Here is an 18,601-nt window from a genome sequence, read left to right as displayed (position 1 = left end):
TGGTTTTGCTAACTCCATTAAACAAGCTGCTAAATAAAGTGAAACTATTGTTTGTTGCATCATAAAGAAAATACCTTGATTATAGGTAGCGTTAAAATAATTTCAATCTGTTTACAACTAGCATTTCACCCTTTCAGTTGAGGTGATGACTTTTCTATTGATTGAAAAATAATGGAAGGCAATACAAGGAAAAAGCATCTGATCTAACTGCCAGCTACATGTGCAAGGGTATACAAATTGGTGCTTAGTGGACAAAGCGCGAAGTTGTTTTCTTAACTCTTGCGCCTTAAGAAGCTTCAAATAATGTTTGATCAGCAATGTTGTCTTAAAGTATATATTAGTTAACAAAGTAAGTAGACATGCTTAAGAATGTAATGGTCTTGACAGTTTATCTACATATGGATAGCTGAGAAAATTAACTCTAGTTAATAGAAAATGAGAACTGGAAGTGCATTGATAACTATCGTTTTTGTATATAAATCCATTTCCAGAATTAAACTGGGTTTAACTCAGGTCTGGTTTTGGGTTTGTTTTTTTTTTTCACTTGCCTTGGAAGTGAACCAAACTGGTTTGAACAGAAGAAATTCTGTATAGAAGCACCAGTTGTTTCAGAATAAAGGCACCAGCTTTTTAGGATAATAAGCTGTATTCAGTCCTTATCTACAAAATTAATTTGGCTCTCCAACCTTCCCCACCCCATGATGTGTCTGTGTAAATAAGTCTTGAGAAGAGATTTCATTATCATGTGTTAGTGAGATGGAACTACTGGAGCATTGGAAGAAAGATTAGCAAGGACAGTTGTTCTTACTTTGATTTATATTGCTTGAGCTTTATGGAAAGAACAAAATGAATGATCTCACTTACTGAATAGTATTTTTGAAGAAAGCACAAAATCCTGATTTAGTCTTTTGAGTTATTTTGTTTGTTGTCTGCAATGGCGGGCTTTTGTGTTTAAAAACAAAAAAGCACACTAAAACAAAGAAAAAAAAAACCCACAAAAACCCATTCCCTCATAAAACAAAACAAAAAAACCCCACAACACAGATGAGAAAATTTTTTGCCAAACTTGTTTAAAAAAATCCATCCTTCTCAAAACTTGTAACTTTCAATGATAGTAGGTAGTTCTAGCTTTCTGTGTTAATAGTGTGCTTGCTTACTGAATAAATCAAAATGAGGAGAAGATTCTCCAGTAGTATTTTTTCTGTGATTCTTAATAGTCCAAAGCAGAAGGGATCCTTAGAAACCAGTTTTTTTAACTGTGGAAGTCTCTTCAGGCTGAAAATGAACTGCTGAATATATGACATATTTTCATCAGAGTGGAGTGTTCCAGATGGGAAGGTGCAATCCAGAAAAGATCTGATGTTTGTTAAAGCATGATGTTGATATGTCTTCAAGTTGGGGTGATGTTTGGCTGAGTTGATAAAAGGTTTATTTTATTATACAGCAAGGAGGTACAGGTGAGGTGTTTAAAGATTCTTTCTGACTAAACTAGATCATGGATGCTGAACTTGCTTAGTTTACTTTGTATTCTGAGACTCTTGGTATCATCTGAGTGCTACAGAAATTAGGACTGGTTATTTATGACTTTGTTTTTGAGATAGGGACTGGTATTGAGTGTCTACTTAAATGGCTTTGCAGTTTCAGTAAAATATTAGTGTTCTAACGTTTCTTGGAATACAGAGGAAGAACTTGGTCCCACACGTCAGTAAATCTAAGTGCTACTGGAAAGTAATAGCAGTGTCTGAACTCGGACACAGAGCTGGCTCAAGCTTTGATGTCACCTTCTTCCCCCAGGTCACAGTGAGTGTACTTGGATGTAGATGTGAACCCCTCTGAGCTGCTGAGAGACATCATATAGTTTAAGAATGGAAAGTGTCCCAGCTATTACTTTAGATGACTTTTCAAAACATGAAGAGGTGTTACATGAGGATGTAACTGAAGTGTTTTCCTTAATTATCCAAGGTATCCTCTTGCTCTCACCCTACTTAGCCAGAGTTTTGTTTCATTGTGTAGGTATTTTATGCCCATTTTAGGAAGCTTGAGGGACTTAATGCCAGTAAAGGAGCATGGAAAGCATCCTTCCTCAAGAAGGCACCATTAACTATGGAATTGTTGTGCTTTTTTTTTTCTAGCCTGAAAGAATTCCTGCCTAAAGAATATACCAAACAAAGAGGGGCTGAAAAGAGAATATTTCAGGTAATTGTGAGGCTGAAAAACCTCCTATAGTTTAACTTCCTTTATAAGAAAAATACAGGCTTTCACAGGTATATACTCTGTGTATACTTGAGTTATATAACTATCAGAAAATCAAGTCTAAAGAATCTGACAGCTTTTCTTTTCTTTCCTCAGCAGATTTATTGTCCTGATCCTTTTTTCTTCACTGATGATTATTCAGTGTACTTTGTTGAAGGGGAGAGAGTGAATATTCAATGTTCTTAAGGCCTTTTTCTCAGTTGCGTTGAAATGTAAGGATGTCTACTTGTACTAAAATAGAAGCACGTTTAGGAAAACCGGTTTTAATTTCGTGCATTCATTATTCAAGCATAAGCTTCAAGTAAAATGGACTTCTACTAGCTAATGCTTGAGTTCAGTGATGTGTGTCTGGGAAACACACAGTTGTAAAAGAGTGAAGCAATTGAGTACAAAATGTACTGATACTGTTGGAGGTGGTCTCCAGAGTTTGAGTCTGTAGATGCACTAAATATCTGTGCCTACTGAAATACAAGTTTGGCAATACAATATAAGTTGAAAAATTCTGAGGTCAACAGCTGAAATGAAGTCATATGTTTTCTGGAGGACATACCAGTGATCTGTGATCTCAACTTGGGAGACAAGTTGAAGAGCAGGAACGGGTCACATACTTTCCTATGTCTGTTACACTCTCAGTCTAGGAATTCTGTAGCTCAGTAAGTCTGTTCTACCTGGAGCTTGTAGTACTTCCTCATAGATGAGGATGTCTAATGCTTTTCAGTATACCCTTAGCTGGTGGCAGTGATGTTGCAGTTTAAGCAAAAAAAGATTCATTCGCTTGTAAGTATCACTATCATGCTATTCATAGCATGTGATTTTTGCCCATGTCAAATATGTTCTGAGTAGTTTCAATCATTACATACTTCAGTGCATGGACAAGGAGTCCATCAGTGAGGGCACTGATGCTGGGCAAAGATATAACAGCAAGGTAGAATAAGCAAGCTGTCTTTTTGAAAAAAAATCAGCTGTTTCTGTGAGTTTTAAAATTCTCGAGTTTGGCAGGTGATTTTCACCAAAATTAACTACATTTGGGCTCCTTGCTCTTTCGGGATCCTGGTTGTGTTCTCTGTGCTGAATTTGACAGATATGATCAGTCTATGTCCTTGGGATGCAAAAGGGTTTTTGGAGTTGCAGTTGCTCCTCTCAGTGCTCCTCCGTGGAACTTTGTCAAGATGGTAACTTAAACAGGATTAGGAAAGCGTTTCCCATGTTCTTGGTGCTCCCCTTGCTACCATCAGTCACCATGCAAGAGGTGGCAACCAGCAGTTCAGAATAATGTGAGGGGAAGACAGGGTGTGATGGAGAATCCCACAAACAGTATTTAAATAGCAGGACATTTGGATAGGATTTTCAGCAGAACGGTCTGGGGTAGGAAAGCAGATGCTGACATGAAGTTTGACTTGGTAATACTGGTAGTTGTCATTACTTACAGGTAATAAAGTTTACTAATGAGTAAATTGTTTAAATAATATATAGAAATTGAGTTACAAGACACACCTAGATGAGTATTTCAGGATGAACTATTTAGAAAACTCATTACTTCTTCCTCACCTGTAGAATTCCTTTCACGTGGTGGAAAAAAATTGTGGATAACAGTGCAACTAGCAAAAAAAGCCCACTGGAAATACCTACAAGAGATGAGAAATGGTCAATTACAAGGCGTGCGGCTGTCATGAATCAGAAGTTTTGGGCACAAAGCACAGGAATAGTCTGTTCCTGAAAAAAAATATGGGTGCTGGGACTTTTAAATGGTTTTTAAATGCAGAGTAAAGAGGCGTTAATTGTATGAAACCTAATGGTGTCAAATAGCAGAAATACCTAGAATTTTAAACTGTTTCAGAAGTGGGTTTAAATGTGCTTGATCTGAGGCACAGATAGAATGGATGATCCAGGAGTGTTCCGTTTGCACGGGTTGTTTACGTTTTCTGATGTGAGGAATTACAGGAGATGATCTTGCTAATTTTTCTAGCCAGTATTTTTTAAATATTCTAATTATAATGATTATTAACTGAGCATCCTTAAACAGATAAAAGCTATACCCCTTTTTGTTAATTTCCAGAAAGCACTGTTTCTGCCTAAGTGATACCGAACTCTCATTACAGGAGCACAAAAACTGTGGTGACATGACTGAAATAGAAGCCAAAGTGAAGTATGTGAAGCTAGCCCGTTCCCTGCGGACCTATGGAGTATCATTTTTTCTTGTTAAGGTAATGTAGATCTTGCTATGACCATCTTGTGTGGTTGGTTATGTATTACCTCAGATTCTGCACTAAGCAAAGTCAAAGATATTTTTTCAGCCTTCTGAAAGCAGCATTTGGAAAAAAGTCTAAATTACTAAGTGGGACAGAATTATAATTTGAGTTCAGATCCTTGTCATACCACTTCCAGAAAGAAAGTTGAGTCTGTCATGATTTAATTTCTTCAAATTGACATTTCTTCTTTTTTCTTTTGATTACCAACAAAGTACTGTCTTCAGAAAAACATTCACAAAGAACTTGTAAGTTGTTCCTGTTTAGAAACTTCATGATAATATGAACTGTGAGCTGAAAAAATGCATCTGAAGAACAACATCATCAGCTGCATGATTAATTTCTCTTAATCCCTACAGTAAAACAGGTCATGGTCTTAACGCTGTTGAAACAATTTGGTACCGAGATAACTGATGTTCTGCTGTGAAAATGGGACTGAAGCATTAGTGCCTGAGTATTCAGTAACCACTGACATAGAATGGAAAGGAGGCTAAACTTAGGCAAACGGTTTCATTCTTAAGTTCCCACAGGTACAGTACAGAATCTTTGTAGGCAGCTGAATATTGATAGGTTGCCTTTTCCTAAAGTACTTAGTCATCCACAAATTCTAGTGAAGTAGATAGAAGGTGAAAATACAATGAAAAACGTGCAGAGGATAATGCTGTTAATACGGTACACTTTGAAAGAATTAACTTGTCTTACTGCCTTTAAGGGAAAATGTCATTAGGCACCATTAATGGTGAAAGGAGTCTCAACTCTAACAGAGCTGTTGAGCTAAGTTTTGTGTTAGAAACTATACTAAAGGTATGGTGTACGTTTTTCAGTAACTAAAATATTAAAACTAACGAGCATGCATGTTTAGAACAAGCTGCTACTTCAGTGAGGATTTGTTAACACGATGTAGCTGAACTGTATGGTAAAAGGTAAAAATATCTTTGTATTTTTCATTAATATCTTGCTTTCTTTTGCCATAGCTTAAAGCAAACAGTAACTGAATCAATTAACCACGTTGCGAAACTTGTTGGAAGGAATAACTGGTCTTTTAAAAAGTCTGTCAAATGACCTACTGTGTAAATAGGAATTGATTCTTTGTGGCCTACATAAATTCAGGGGAATGGGACATGTGGATTCATTTCTTTTTTATGATGTATTTTATGTAACGAATTTGTTATCTTGGGCTTATGCTCTGCAACCTTGGAAAACTGAAGAGACAGAATGCCTAATAAATAAGGAGACAATCAGCTGGCAGCATGCAGATTGACCCTGCCCCCTTCCTTATAATATTTGCATGGGTTAGGTTGTTCTCATGGATTGAAAATAACTAAGATTTCAAATCCAAAATACGGGACAAATTACAGCTGATCTTGCCTAGTTGTCAGCCCCAGTGGTCCTTCCTTTCCTTGGCCCCTCCAGAAATTTTATAGAGAAACGTTGAGGACAGCCTAACTTCTCAGTCCTCCTGATGCCAGTTTCCCATTCAGCTTCTCTAATATGGTTTTACAGAGGAAGTCTTGTGTCTAGGACTGCCGTCATGTTTTTTTAAAGTAACTTGCAAAGATTTCTTATCACAATCCCTAAAATGTTTCTGTTTCCTGGAGGAGGGAGAAGAGGGAGTGTTTTTTGAACTGCATAGTAAAGATCCAGTAAAGACCATAGCTTCTTAATGTTAATGCATTGCTTGAAAAATCACTGTCTGTGACCAGACAAACTGAGCCTGGAGTTTTAAATTGTCCTCGTCTGCATGCCAGTTGCTTCCCTTTGTCAGTATATTCCATCACGCTTCTCCTTTTTCCTATGGCAAGCTCCATTTGAATGAAAAACAACCTTTCACACCTTGTTATAGGAAAAAATGAAAGGCAAAAACAAGCTGGTTCCTCGTTTGCTGGGTGTCACCAAAGACTCAGTGATGCGTGTGGATGAGAAGACCAAGGAAGTGTTGCAGGAATGGCCACTGACAACCGTGAAACGCTGGGCTGCCTCACCTAAAAGCTTCACTCTGGTAATCTTTTTGTATATATTCAGAAGAGGAGGGATCTACGTGGCAAGGAGAAAGGAAGATGGACTTAGAACAGTTTCTTTAATGTAACTTGTTCTATCCATAAATTTCTAACATTATATAGTCACTAAGAAACTGGCCCATATTGGTGTCTAGGGTCAATCCGTATTTTGATGTTTCTAGATGGACCAGTTCACCAAAAGTACTGTTTAAATCTTTTCAGAAAACACTATTTAAATCTGTTCTGTATCTAACTGCTGAAACAGTTAAGAAAACATCATTATTCACACCTGCTTAAACCCTTATGGTGCTTGCCATTCATAATGCACTTTGTGACTTCCAAGATATGAACGTAAACAAAGCTAAATGGTTCATTAATACTTTTGATAATGATGGAGTTAAAGAACTTTCATGACTGTGATGTTTTGTTAATCATTTGGTCCAAAAGAGACCACTGCAACAAGAGTATTTTGCATAGGAAAAGCTTGTTTAAAGTTCTAGAGCAAGAGGCAGTGGCTAGAAAATTATACTCACTTCAATCATGTGCATCTAATTTCCAATTGCATAGGTGATTATGCTTTAGAACAAAATTCTGAAGACTTTTCTCCGTCTTCAGTGACTGAGTCTGATAAAGTCAGACTCAGTATCTCTTGGTCCTCTGGCATTTCAATTTATGAAACATCTGCGATTAAGCTGCAATAAAAAGCATCCTTCCCCTCTCCTCCCTCACTCCCCATACAGACTGGTTTAGAATCTTGGAGCAGTTTCATTTACTGTTGGATATAATAAAATTGTCTATACAAACAATTTTAAAATTTAAATTCTCTCACTCATATTTGGTACTGTTTCTTCAGTTATTTACTTTCTATTTTCAAAGAGTCAGAGGGTTGGTTTTTTTCTTCTTTTCCTTCAGGATTTTGGTGAATATCAGGAAAGCTATTACTCAGTACAGACCACGGAAGGAGAACAGATCTCTCAATTAATTGCAGGTTACATTGATATCATCCTAAAGAAGGTATAGTATTAAGATGCCATGTAGTAAAAATCACTGTACAGCGTGCAAAAGCTCAAACATGTGCAAGCTGCAGTTCTCTTTCTCTCATGAAATCAGTGTTGTATCTTATGTTTTGATGTTACTTATTTTTACCTTTAAGAAACATAAGCTCTTTCCATGTACCTTAAGTGAGTGCTTCTGGAAAATATTAAGGCTATTAACTATAGTGGTAGTACGGGTCAGGCTCAGCGCAGCACACTTGGGCTTTGTTTTTCTGTCGGGAAGGTGAACTGCTGACTATGAGTGTATATCCAGAGAAGAGTCCAAAGCTTCAACTATGGATTTTAAGCTATGGACCACAGTGGTGAATCAGGTGGGAAGAAATTATCCCGTTGAAGCAGCATTTAAAACTACATGAAGGACTACACAATTGTTGTCCAGCAGCTCTTGTATATAATGCATTGAAGCTGGGAAAGTTTTTTGGCAAAACTTAAAAAATCATTATATTGCTTGAAAAATGTTGTGATCAGTTAAGCAAAGAATTACATCTCAGTTGTGCAGAGAGGGGGATAAAATCAGTGTTTGTGAAGAGGCCAGACTGTCTTGAAACTTGGTTTTACGGAGTGTGCCTGTCAGGAGAGAGGAGAGGCTGATACGCATTTTCAGCATTCAAAATACTCACAAGTAAATAAGCGCAACAGCAAAAAATACCAGTTTTGCCAAGAAACATGAAGCTGAATGGTCATACTGTAAGCATGTTGTATAGAAAAGTGAGATGGTTCAAATAGCACTGGTTGCTCCTTGACAAATTTTTACCTTATTAAGGTTCAGCCAAACTACATCATTATTTGCTGTAAGAGCTTTTAATAGTAAAGAAATGACAGAAAGCTAAGCAGCTCAGGAGAATTTATTGTCTTTGTTCATGCAAACAGGTAGGATGTAACATCAAGTGTTATGAAATCAGAGATTGAGGAGGATTTTTCTCTGAGGCTGTCAGTCTCAGATTTAATAAATGTTAAATAAACTGCAGGTTTCTATAGATGGTTTAAAACTTGATTCTGGCTCTTAAGCTTCAAAAGTATCTTCACTCTCTAATGCCAAATGAAAGCAGCCTTTCTGTCTTGATAGAATACAGATGTGCGTATTTCCACTCCCTTCCAGTCCTTTGATTTCTTCTTTACACAATTTGCTGACACAGCCAGTTTTGAAATGAATGAATTAGGAACAGGTTAAGTAATAAATACCCATGATGCTTCATGATGCATCTGAGAAGCGTGCAGTTTCCAATTGTCGAGCCCAATTTGTCTCTGTGATGCATGCCTCAAAGTATGGTTTATCACTCTCAGTTGCATAATGTTAATTCTTGCTGTGTTTTGGACTGTTCCAACTCATTTGCTCTGGTGTGGATTGGTGGCGCATTTTTTTCTTCAAAAGTATTATTGGTGCAACAGTCCCCACCCCCCAACCCCTCTTGTCCTGCAATTTTAGTGATAGGTCATTAATCAGTTGACAGGGAACCCTGAACTTGAGTAACTTTTACCATTTTTCAATCTAGATATGTGTTTTTTTTTTTTTTTATTTCACATTAATATGGAAGTAAGGCACAATCTTGATTAGAAATAGGCAGTTTCAGTTCTTGCATAAACTCAAACTATAATAGTAAGAACTTCTTTGGAGAAATTTGGAGGCGGTGTCAATGGATGTGCACGAGAAGTTACTGTTAAATGTACCCCAGGTCATAGTGGATGTTTTTCTATTTTTATATATACATATTCAGACTACAAATCACGTAACAAGGTAGAAAGCAGGCAGTAGCTTTGCACTGGGTCACAAGTAGAAATAGACTGTTTGTACAAGGCAGTATTTTTATGACTTACAGTAGTTCCCGGTTGTTTCTAGTGGTTTAGACTTACTCCCCTTGTGTATATTTACGTCCCTTATACCACTATAAAAAACTGCCTTAAAAAGTCAGATGTGCAGACTGTCCAGAAGTTTGAAGTAACTGTGGTAAAATAACTTGGATGCACTATTAAATTTATCATCTTTCCTATGGATACGTATTTCCTAGCGGTAGGTAGCACCATGTAGAAACATTTCAGGATGCTAAAGGTGACTTGTAGCTGAGTTCTAGTTACCTGAGTTGGTCTGATGTTCCTGAATTAGAAGAGAGTTGGCAAGGGGATGGTATGTGTCCTATCTGTGCCGGGATTTGCTGTTGTTGCATATCACTTGGACCTCAGAAATTTTTTCTCTGTGAGAAAAGATAGTATCTCAGCACTTTGTTTATACCTTTGTTCAAAAAGCCATCAGTAGGCTTTTTCCCTTTACACACTTTATCTGCCAGGGCTTAGAACCTGGTCTGTTAGATGCTGAAGAGCACCTCTTCTGAGATGGAGGTTATATTGTCACATACTGCCAAAAAGCATGATGTTCAGCACTGGACAAGACTTTACAGATAAATTGACTAGGTTGCTGATAAATGGTGGAGAGAAAGAAAAAGCAGCAAACATTGTTTAACTTTTTATTTTTTTTTCCCTCCAGAAACAAAGTAAAGATCGATTTGGCCTTGAAGGTGATGAGGAATCAACCATGTTGGAAGAATCTGTTTCACCTAAGAAGTGAGTGTATACAACAGGAGGAAATAGTCTTTATTTAACAGTGACACCTTTTAGCTGTGGCAACTTTTTTCAAATGAAATAGTATAGTTACTACTGTTAAAGAAAGATTTTCTACAGGGTATTTCAATAGAGGAAGTACTATCCTCAGGCAAATCAGCAGGCTCCTAGCTTCATTCAAGGATTGAAGAGCAGGTATTTGTCACAAAATTGTTGGTTTAGGTAACCAGCAGTGCTACCAGTTTTGGTAACTTGACCCTTGAATGAAGGAACTCAGGCTGTAATTCAGTAAAATGCTGGTGGGGGCGGGTGGCGTAATGACACAGAGCTGAAAATGTCATATTAGATTTTTGATATTCATGCAAACACCTAGGATTTACAAGGTTTTAGTTGCTTGTCTGCTAGGGCCATGGTTTCCAGTAAAATTTGACTTATTTCACCAAAACACTTTAGACAAACCAATCAGATGTGTGGTGTGGGTAAGGGTAAGGTTTTGGTACTAGTAGGTCAGGTTATAGTTCTGATGGGAGAGTAACTGAATATAGCAAAAAGCAGAACTGTAGAGCTGGCCATACTTTTGAAAAGGAGTATTAAGTCTTTCCTTGCAGTGAAGGAATTGAAATAGGTTTGTGACATTATAAGCTGTAATGAGCCACTCAAGTCTCCTCTTGGAACTCTGAGGATGGCGGTGTCATCAGTGTGTATGTGAAAAGTCTATTTGATTTATTGTTAAACATACAGTTTGTAGGAGATAGGCTCGTTAGATATTTAATGTGGCCTTATGTGAAATTTCAACATTTGACAGATCAAACATCTTCAGATATGCTTTCTTTTGACATTGCCCTTTCCAAATCACTTCCAGAATATACTGTTAGCTAAGTGCTGTGCAGAGAAGCCCAAAGCTTGTAATAGATGAATACAAGATTTTTCACAATTGAAATTACTTTTTTCCCCCAGCAGATAGCCATTGTTAAAGCCAGAATTTCTGTCAACGCTTCTAGCTGTTAAAGGTTGAACCATATTTAAATATGAGCAGTATATCTGGTAAAGCTGTTCATGACCGTGAATGACAGTAACTTTATTATTCTTGAAAGTATCCTGCCTCCCAGCCCGTTATCTGATAGGCTGCCAGATTATTAGTGAGCCCTGTGTGTGCATGTGTGTATAAAGAGGGAAGAAAGAATATTAGTTTTTATCCCCAATCTAGGGACTGCTTGCAAAAGCCATCTCCACAGGGTTCATACTTCTATTTGCTATTGATCAGCCTGTGATACAACTGAAACAAAGCAGTTGTTATGCCATAAACCTTGCTCCGGTGCTGTCTGTCGTGCATCTTAAAGGGGTAAAGCTATTGTACCACATATACCAAAACTGCACATTGCCTTCTTTCCTTGGTGCCTGCTCATTAGTGCTATTAATACTTGATCTGCCAAATGCCCCAGATTAATTTGTTTCTAATATGTTAGAAAATGGTTAGAAAGAAAGACTGTAAAGTTTTCCAGCTTCTCCAAATGTCATGAAATGCAATTTAAAATCCTAAAGGAAGAACATCTGGCAGGACTTGATTTGCAGAAGCTAACATTCTCTCTGTGTTGGGTTTTTTTTTCTTTTTCAGATCTACCATCTTGCAGCAGCAGTTCAACCGAACAGGGAAGGTGGAACATGGCTCTGTGGCACTACCAGCTGTTATGCGGTCAGGGTCCAGTGGCCCAGAGACTTTCAACATTGGCATCATGCCTTCTCCCCAGCAACAAGTCACAACTGGTCAGATGCACAGAGGACATATGCCCCCGCTTGTGAGGAACTTCCTTGTTTTGTATTTAAAACTTTTTTTGCATTTGAAACTTTTCGGTGCTGCAAGTAGTCAGAAACAGCATGTTATACATATTACTAAGAGCAGGAGGAGGATATCAAGTGTGACTTCCTGGCCGTCCTACTGAACATAAGTTTTGAGCATCCCTGAAATATTTAGGGTATCACATTTTGACTTATTTCCTGATTTTTTTTAAAGCCAGCTCTTCCAGCTTTCTCTTTACTTCTAAGTAGTTAAACTAGTATTCAGGGGTTAGAAAAAAGGGTTTACAGACTGGCAAAAGTAAGCAATTTTAAGAAAAAGGCTTACATTTAGCTTATCACTAGCCCACCAATGTAGAATTTTTTAGCAGGCTTAAAGCTGATGCTGAGTTTTCTCATTTAAATTAAAAGACTATCAAAAGCCCTGAACAGGCTGTAGAGAATATAATCAATGCTTGAGATCATGACATAGCACTGGAAGTGTAGTATGTGTAATGGGTTGACGTTGGCTGGTTGCCAAATGCCCTTTCACTCCTGCTCCTCAACAAGATGTGGGGGGAGAAAATGAGATAAAAAAAGCTTTATCTCAACATAGGTTGAGATAAAGACAGGGACGTCACCAGTTACCTTCATGGGCAAAACAGACTCAACTCGGGGAAAATTAATTTCATTTATTGTCAATTAAAATAGAGTTAGACGGCGAGAAACAGACAAACTGAAACACCTTCCCACCACCCCCTTTTTTACCCAGACTCAACTTCACTCCTTCATTTCTGACTATTCTACTCCCTGCTCCCAAGTGGTCAGTTTATAAAAGCCCATCTCTGCTTCTTCTTCCTCCTCATATATTTCCCCAGCTCCAGCGTGGGTCCTTCCTGTGGGCTGCAGTCCTTCAGGACAATCTGGCTCCTGTGTGGGTTCACTATGAGCTGCAGTTCCTGTCAGGAGGGCCTGCTCCAGTGTGGGTATTACGCAGGCTGCAGTTTCTGTCAGGACCCTGCTCCAACGTGGGGTCTCCATAGGCTGTAGTTTCTTTCAGGGAAATATCCACCCGCTGCAGTGTGGGGTCCTCTGTGGGCTGCAGGGTAGATATCTGCTCCGGCATGGCCCTCTCCACAGGCTGCAGGAAAATAACCTGCTCCACCGTGGTCTCTCCCGTGGGTGGCTGGGGGATCTTTGCTCTGCTGCCTGGAGCACCTCCTCCCCATCCTTCTCAGACATTGGTGTTTGCAGGGTTGTTTTTTGAACTTTTTTCCCCTCACTGCCGTGTGATGTTTTTGCCCTTAACAATGTTTTCCCAGAGGTGCTGCCAGTTTGGCTGCTGGGCCCAGCTGGGCCCTGCGGTGGGTCTGTTGGAGCTGTCTAGAACCAGCTGTGCCCGGCATGGGGCAGCCCCTGGCCTCTTCTCATAGAGACCACCCCTACAGCCAAAACCTTGCCACAAACACCCAATACAGATAGCCATCTTGCTCTGCCCAAAACCCTTCATTTGTCTCTTAGCGTATGCATATTGATGGCAATTGAGTTTTAGAATTGTCCTTGATTACATTGGTAGGCTGTTCCAGGAAATCGATAATGATATCCTAGAAGCAAATTCAGTTTTCATGTTCATGCTCCTAGAATGCAAGTCAGTAAGACAGCTTAGTGGTTTTGTGTGTGTCTGTTGGGCATTTTATAAATGTGTGCAGGTACAGAGGAGTATAAAATGGCATAAGCAGAATCAAGACGGTGTGAGAGGAGTGTTAGAGAGCTTTGCTTTCTTCATTGCATCAGGGAAAAGCTAGCTATCTGACATGGCCTGGTATGATTGTTGAATTATTGTCACTCACTGTCTCTTCATGCATATGTAATATCTGCTTGAAGTGCCATTTGGAACATAGTGCACAGCCATTTCCTTGTTTTGCCTTTCAGACCTCAGCTCAGCAGGCCTTGATGGGAACTATTAATACCAGTATGCATGCTGTTCAACAGGCACAAGCTGACCTTAGCGAAGTTGATAACCTGCCACCTCTAGGGCAGGACATGGTGAGTTTTTCTAATCCCTCATAGAAATGGATCTTAATGCTTTGGGGTGTTTACAGATCAGTTAAGTCATTGTCTCTGGATTTAAAATGGTATTGCCAAAGCTTTTTAAATGAGATTAAAATTTTGTGCTGTCTTTAAGGAATTCATGTATGGTGTTCCACCTCACTCTGATCAGTCTTCTGAGATTAGACGTGGCAGACTTCCTTGCATAACCATGCCTTGAATCCTACTTGTTTCATATGTACAATTAAACACAAATTGCGGGCAGTATTTATGGTGGGAGTGACTGCCTCCAGGACACTTGAAAAATAAGAACAAAATATGATTCTGTCGTTCCTGATCCTGTTGTCCTCTGTTTCACTTTTAAAGGTTCATGAAGGAACAAGAGATTTAAATAGTATCTCCTCTTACAGAAGCTCACTGCAATCCTTAATTCTTGGTTTTGTTATTGCTCTTCAGGCATCAAGAGTATGGGTTCAGAACAAGGTTGATGAATCAAAACATGAAATACACTCTCAGGTTGATGCTATTACTGCAGGAACTGCGTCTGTTGTTAACCTTACAGCAGGTAAATTTCAAAGGGAAGGATCCCCTTGCAGTCTTCTAGTTACTTATCAATCTAATTCAAGTAATGTAGGGACTGAGTATGGGGCAGCTGGAGAAAAATTTTCTTCAAAATAACTCAATAGCTAAGTTCATTGACATGTGCAACAAGCTTTCTGTCCCTCCCAACACAATTTTTGTATCTTCAGTTTATCTCTTACACTGAAGGTATGACCATTGATGAAGATAAAACGTAGGTTGCTTATTCAACAAAGTAGAGAGTGTTTGCAAGGTTACTACAAAAAAGCATTATTGATCTGACAGTTTTTAGAGAGAGATGATGTGTTTATCAACAGTGGCTTTTTTCTTCAGCAAATTACAAGTTGAAGGAGCTGTGAGTGGCTTAAAGGGATCAATACTGTATTACCTTGGGTTCTTTCTTTGTTGAAAGATAGCTGAAACTGTGGACTTCTCAGCAAATTGCATTGAACGATGAGAATTCCATTAGAAGATAAATTCTTGTAGAAGAAGTGTAAAAATTGGAAAAATTATAGCAGCTTTAAATTTTTTTAAAGTGACAATGAAATTACTTAGTAGGCATTGCTTGGCTATCTTGAAATGTCTCTTTTGTCTCTCACCAGTGTAGCTTGTGGTAGCTGCCTCTTTTTCCCTTTTAACCACTAAAGCATTCTGATCAGGAAAAAATATTTGCTCTACAGGGGACCCAGTTGACACCGATTACACTGCTGTGGGATGTGCAATTACAACCATCTCTTCCAACCTCACTGAGATGTCTAAAGGTGTGAAACTGCTTGCTGCTCTCATGGATGATGAAGTTGGAAGTGGAGAAGACCTACTGAAAGCTGCTCGAACATTGGCCTGTGCTGTCTCAGACTTGCTGAAGGCTGTGCAACCTACTTCAGGAGAGGTGAATAGATGGAAACTTCTCAGGTTCCCTCTTTGAAGTGCATGGCTAGGGCTGTGGCTTGGACCCCACCTACTCAGTGCCACATAATGTTCCCTCTGCAAGCAGTTCTTTTGACTGCTTCTTATTTCTTCATCTGTCTCTGTCTTTATGCCTTTAAGTCTTGTACCTTGATATTAGAATGTTCTGTGTTATATGCAGAAGTTAATTGATTTGTGTAATAAATAGTTAATTTATCTGGGTACTGTATCCTCTTTTAGAAACAAATTCCAAACAGTACTATGACTCCATTTAATAGGAAGTGGTGAGATACTAATTCATTATTTTTTTCTTTATTATCTTTGTCTACTTTGACATATAAAATGAGAAGTTAATCCCTCTGTTGTAGTCGTCCAGAAATGAGAGTAGTACTGACTAGGATAGACTATCTTGATCAGTTTGTTATGAGTTGTAGTCTGCAGCTAGTTTGCCTTAGATCTCTTCTCTTTGGGAATTTATGTTTTGAAGAACGTAAAATCTCCTGATGTTTCAGATCAGTTGACATATTGACTGTCCATCCTTAATTATCCTTGGAGTTATTACAACAATGTCTATTCAAGTTCTTCAAAATTCTTTACGCATTCTCTGGGAGCACTTCAGATGAAACCCCTGAAATATGGATGTGCAGTTGTGCATGTGGAAAAGTAAAGATTTTTCCAAAGCATTTCTGTTGTGTAACTTTTTTTTAGTCATATTGATTGCACGCTAATGCAGAAGTTCCTTGAGGAAATCTAAAATTCAAGTAAAGCCTATTTTCTTTGAATTAATGTATTTGACCACTATATTTTTCCAGCCTCGACAGACGGTTTTGACTGCAGCTGGAAGCATTGGGCAAGCAAGCGGGGAGCTACTGAGACAAATTGGAGAGAATGAAACAGATGAAAGGTTCCAGGTAACAAGGGGCTTGCTTGTCACTGTCAGAACTGTGCAGCTTTCTAATGAGGAGGCCACTGCATAAAACCAGGCTTTCCAAAGTGCGGTTAGAAAATGCTAGATTTGAAGTTTCTCAATGCTAATTGAAGTTAATCCATTATGAAATTGTTTTTAATTACACAATCATAGAGTGCTAATTTCATAGGAACCCCTACTTCATTCTGTGCATCATACAGATGCTTTCTTCCTTCATGGAGAGCCATTTGCACTGTACTCCCCTCAGTGTTTAAAATGCATGGCTCATGCTATTTGCATACTGGTCAGACTCTTGCTTTTCAAATTCTACTCTGCTTTTTACTTTCACCACTACATTCATCACTGGCTTCAGTACCTCTGTGTTGCATGGATAATCTTTTATAGCTTTCCTGTACGATGTGGAACTGTCATTACATTTTACAGATGGAAAATTTGGCATGGAAGTCCAGAGATCTGCTAATTTGAGATACCTTATGACCTGTTAATCTCTAAAATTCTTTACATTGTGTCACGCTTGATATGTTTGAATCACAGTTCCCATTTGCTTCAGTTCCAGCGGAGTGAGTGCGAGTTATATCGTGCAGTGCCGAGTCAGACACAGACAATAAGGGAGAGCAAAAAACTTATTTTTAAAAACTCTGCCTATCTTCACTAAGTACGCTGTGTCAGATGCAATATAATAATTGCGTTTTCCAGGGGAACATACATAGTCTTAATCAATTGTTCTGAATGCCGTAGGGATTTTGTGGGAAGCAGCGTATTAAAACTTACACTTGCACACAGACAACTTCAGGCCTTGCCCTTTCTTCTGTTTCACCGTCTTTGCAAGCTAATTACCTGTTATGCCATGTATTTATGAAGAATGAATGAATGTTTATTAATAAATAACGAGTATCTCTTCTCATTAAATATAGTGGTTTCACCATAAGTGTTTGCTGTGTCTGTATGTATGCATGTAAACCAAAAGTTTACACAACCTTTTGGTAAACTGAGTAGGAGAAAATTACTGTATTATAAACATAATTTCTTTAAGATGATTAGTATTATCAATTATCAAATCATAATGCCTGTATGACTTCATAACAATGTTAGTTATTAGCAGTTTAAAACCATTGTTCTTAAATGCTCTGTTAAAAACATGTCTGGATTTTTTCACTCAATGCCAAGAACAGGTTTGCACCAGAACCAAGGGGAAGTAATTTACAGCAACAGATAGACCTCTGGAGTGCGCTGTATGCAAGATGTCTGCTGATGTAACTTACAGGCCATTTTAAACACTTGATCCACTAGTAAATCTGCCTGCAAGTTTTATCAGAGCTCTCATTTGTATGCCTGGTTGAGTATGTATTACAGTCCTCTCTTTCTTGGGTAAGAGAAGGAACCTAAACATTCTGATAAGTGCTATGGAGTGTTGGAGAGGGATGGTTTATCATGCCTTCATATCCTAACAAAAAAAGAAAACTAGTGTTCTTAATTTTTGAAATCTAAGGCTCTCTTTCTGCTGTGAAGTTAAAATTATGCATAAGTCTATCTGTAGTATCTTTTTATGGGAAAGCCAGGTCATTCTAACAGTGCAGGCATTAGGAAGACTCCATGCCACTAAAAAAACTGAAGTATACGGAATGTAGCATTTTAAGTGGAGAAATGGGAAAAAAATTTCTGAACTATTTCATTGCATTGTTTTAATTTCACAGTTTCAGAGTTAACTAAATTATTTTTGTACGAGGGAAAAATGTTCTGGAATTAAGACCTGTTTTGAATTATATTTTGGAGCAGTAATTCATAGGACTATATTTACATCACGGAAAAGGAAATACTGTGGTTGGAAATGGCATTTTGAAAAATGGAGTGGCAGTTGTTGTTACTGTTAAGCACAATTAAGTCCTTGGATGTAGCACTCAAGCACTGTCTGTCCTCAGCAGTTTGCTCCTTGAGGTTGTCATCTTTATTCCAGATATTTATCGCATATTTAGTGGTGAATTCCAGATGTTTTTGTACTAATAGGGTATTCTCAGGAAGTGAAGATAAGCACATTGCAATTTGGGACATAGATTTGTTCTTAGGGACTCTGAGCCAATTCAAAATTTGACAGTCCATGCTCGTTCAGTCCAGTAACTTGATAATGTAATGTAAATAGAGAAATGGTTGTACTGAGAACAGAAGACTGTCGAGTTTTCTGAGTAATAGCCATGATTGCTGCTTTACACAAAACAAAATGTTTAAGTTTTGATACAGGAGAACTTCTTACTTTCAGGAGAATTG

At 38.3% G+C, this 18,601-nt stretch overlaps 1 protein-coding gene across 1 annotated transcript in view; it reads left to right on the top strand.

The window, feature by feature from the left end:
- TLN2 (talin 2) overlaps positions 1-18,601 on the top strand; it is a 115,611-nt gene that overhangs the window by 11,283 nt on the left and 85,727 nt on the right. The window contains exons 7-16 of the mRNA XM_059824175.1: positions 2,133-2,196; positions 4,353-4,457; positions 6,343-6,498; positions 7,409-7,510; positions 10,031-10,107; positions 11,720-11,900; positions 13,810-13,923; positions 14,383-14,491; positions 15,186-15,394; positions 16,224-16,322. Coding sequence (XP_059680158.1) covers positions 2,133-2,196; positions 4,353-4,457; positions 6,343-6,498; positions 7,409-7,510; positions 10,031-10,107; positions 11,720-11,900; positions 13,810-13,923; positions 14,383-14,491; positions 15,186-15,394; positions 16,224-16,322 — 1,216 coding nt within the window. The remainder of the gene's footprint in view (positions 1-2,132; positions 2,197-4,352; positions 4,458-6,342; positions 6,499-7,408; positions 7,511-10,030; positions 10,108-11,719; positions 11,901-13,809; positions 13,924-14,382; positions 14,492-15,185; positions 15,395-16,223; positions 16,323-18,601) is intronic.

The sequence above is a fragment of the Gavia stellata genome, chromosome 13 (assembly GCF_030936135.1).
Source record: "Gavia stellata isolate bGavSte3 chromosome 13, bGavSte3.hap2, whole genome shotgun sequence".
Classification (NCBI taxonomy): Eukaryota; Metazoa; Chordata; class Aves; order Gaviiformes; family Gaviidae; genus Gavia; species Gavia stellata.
The sequence above is the reverse complement of the archived record's forward strand: the minus strand, read 5'-3'. Positions and strand labels throughout refer to the sequence as shown.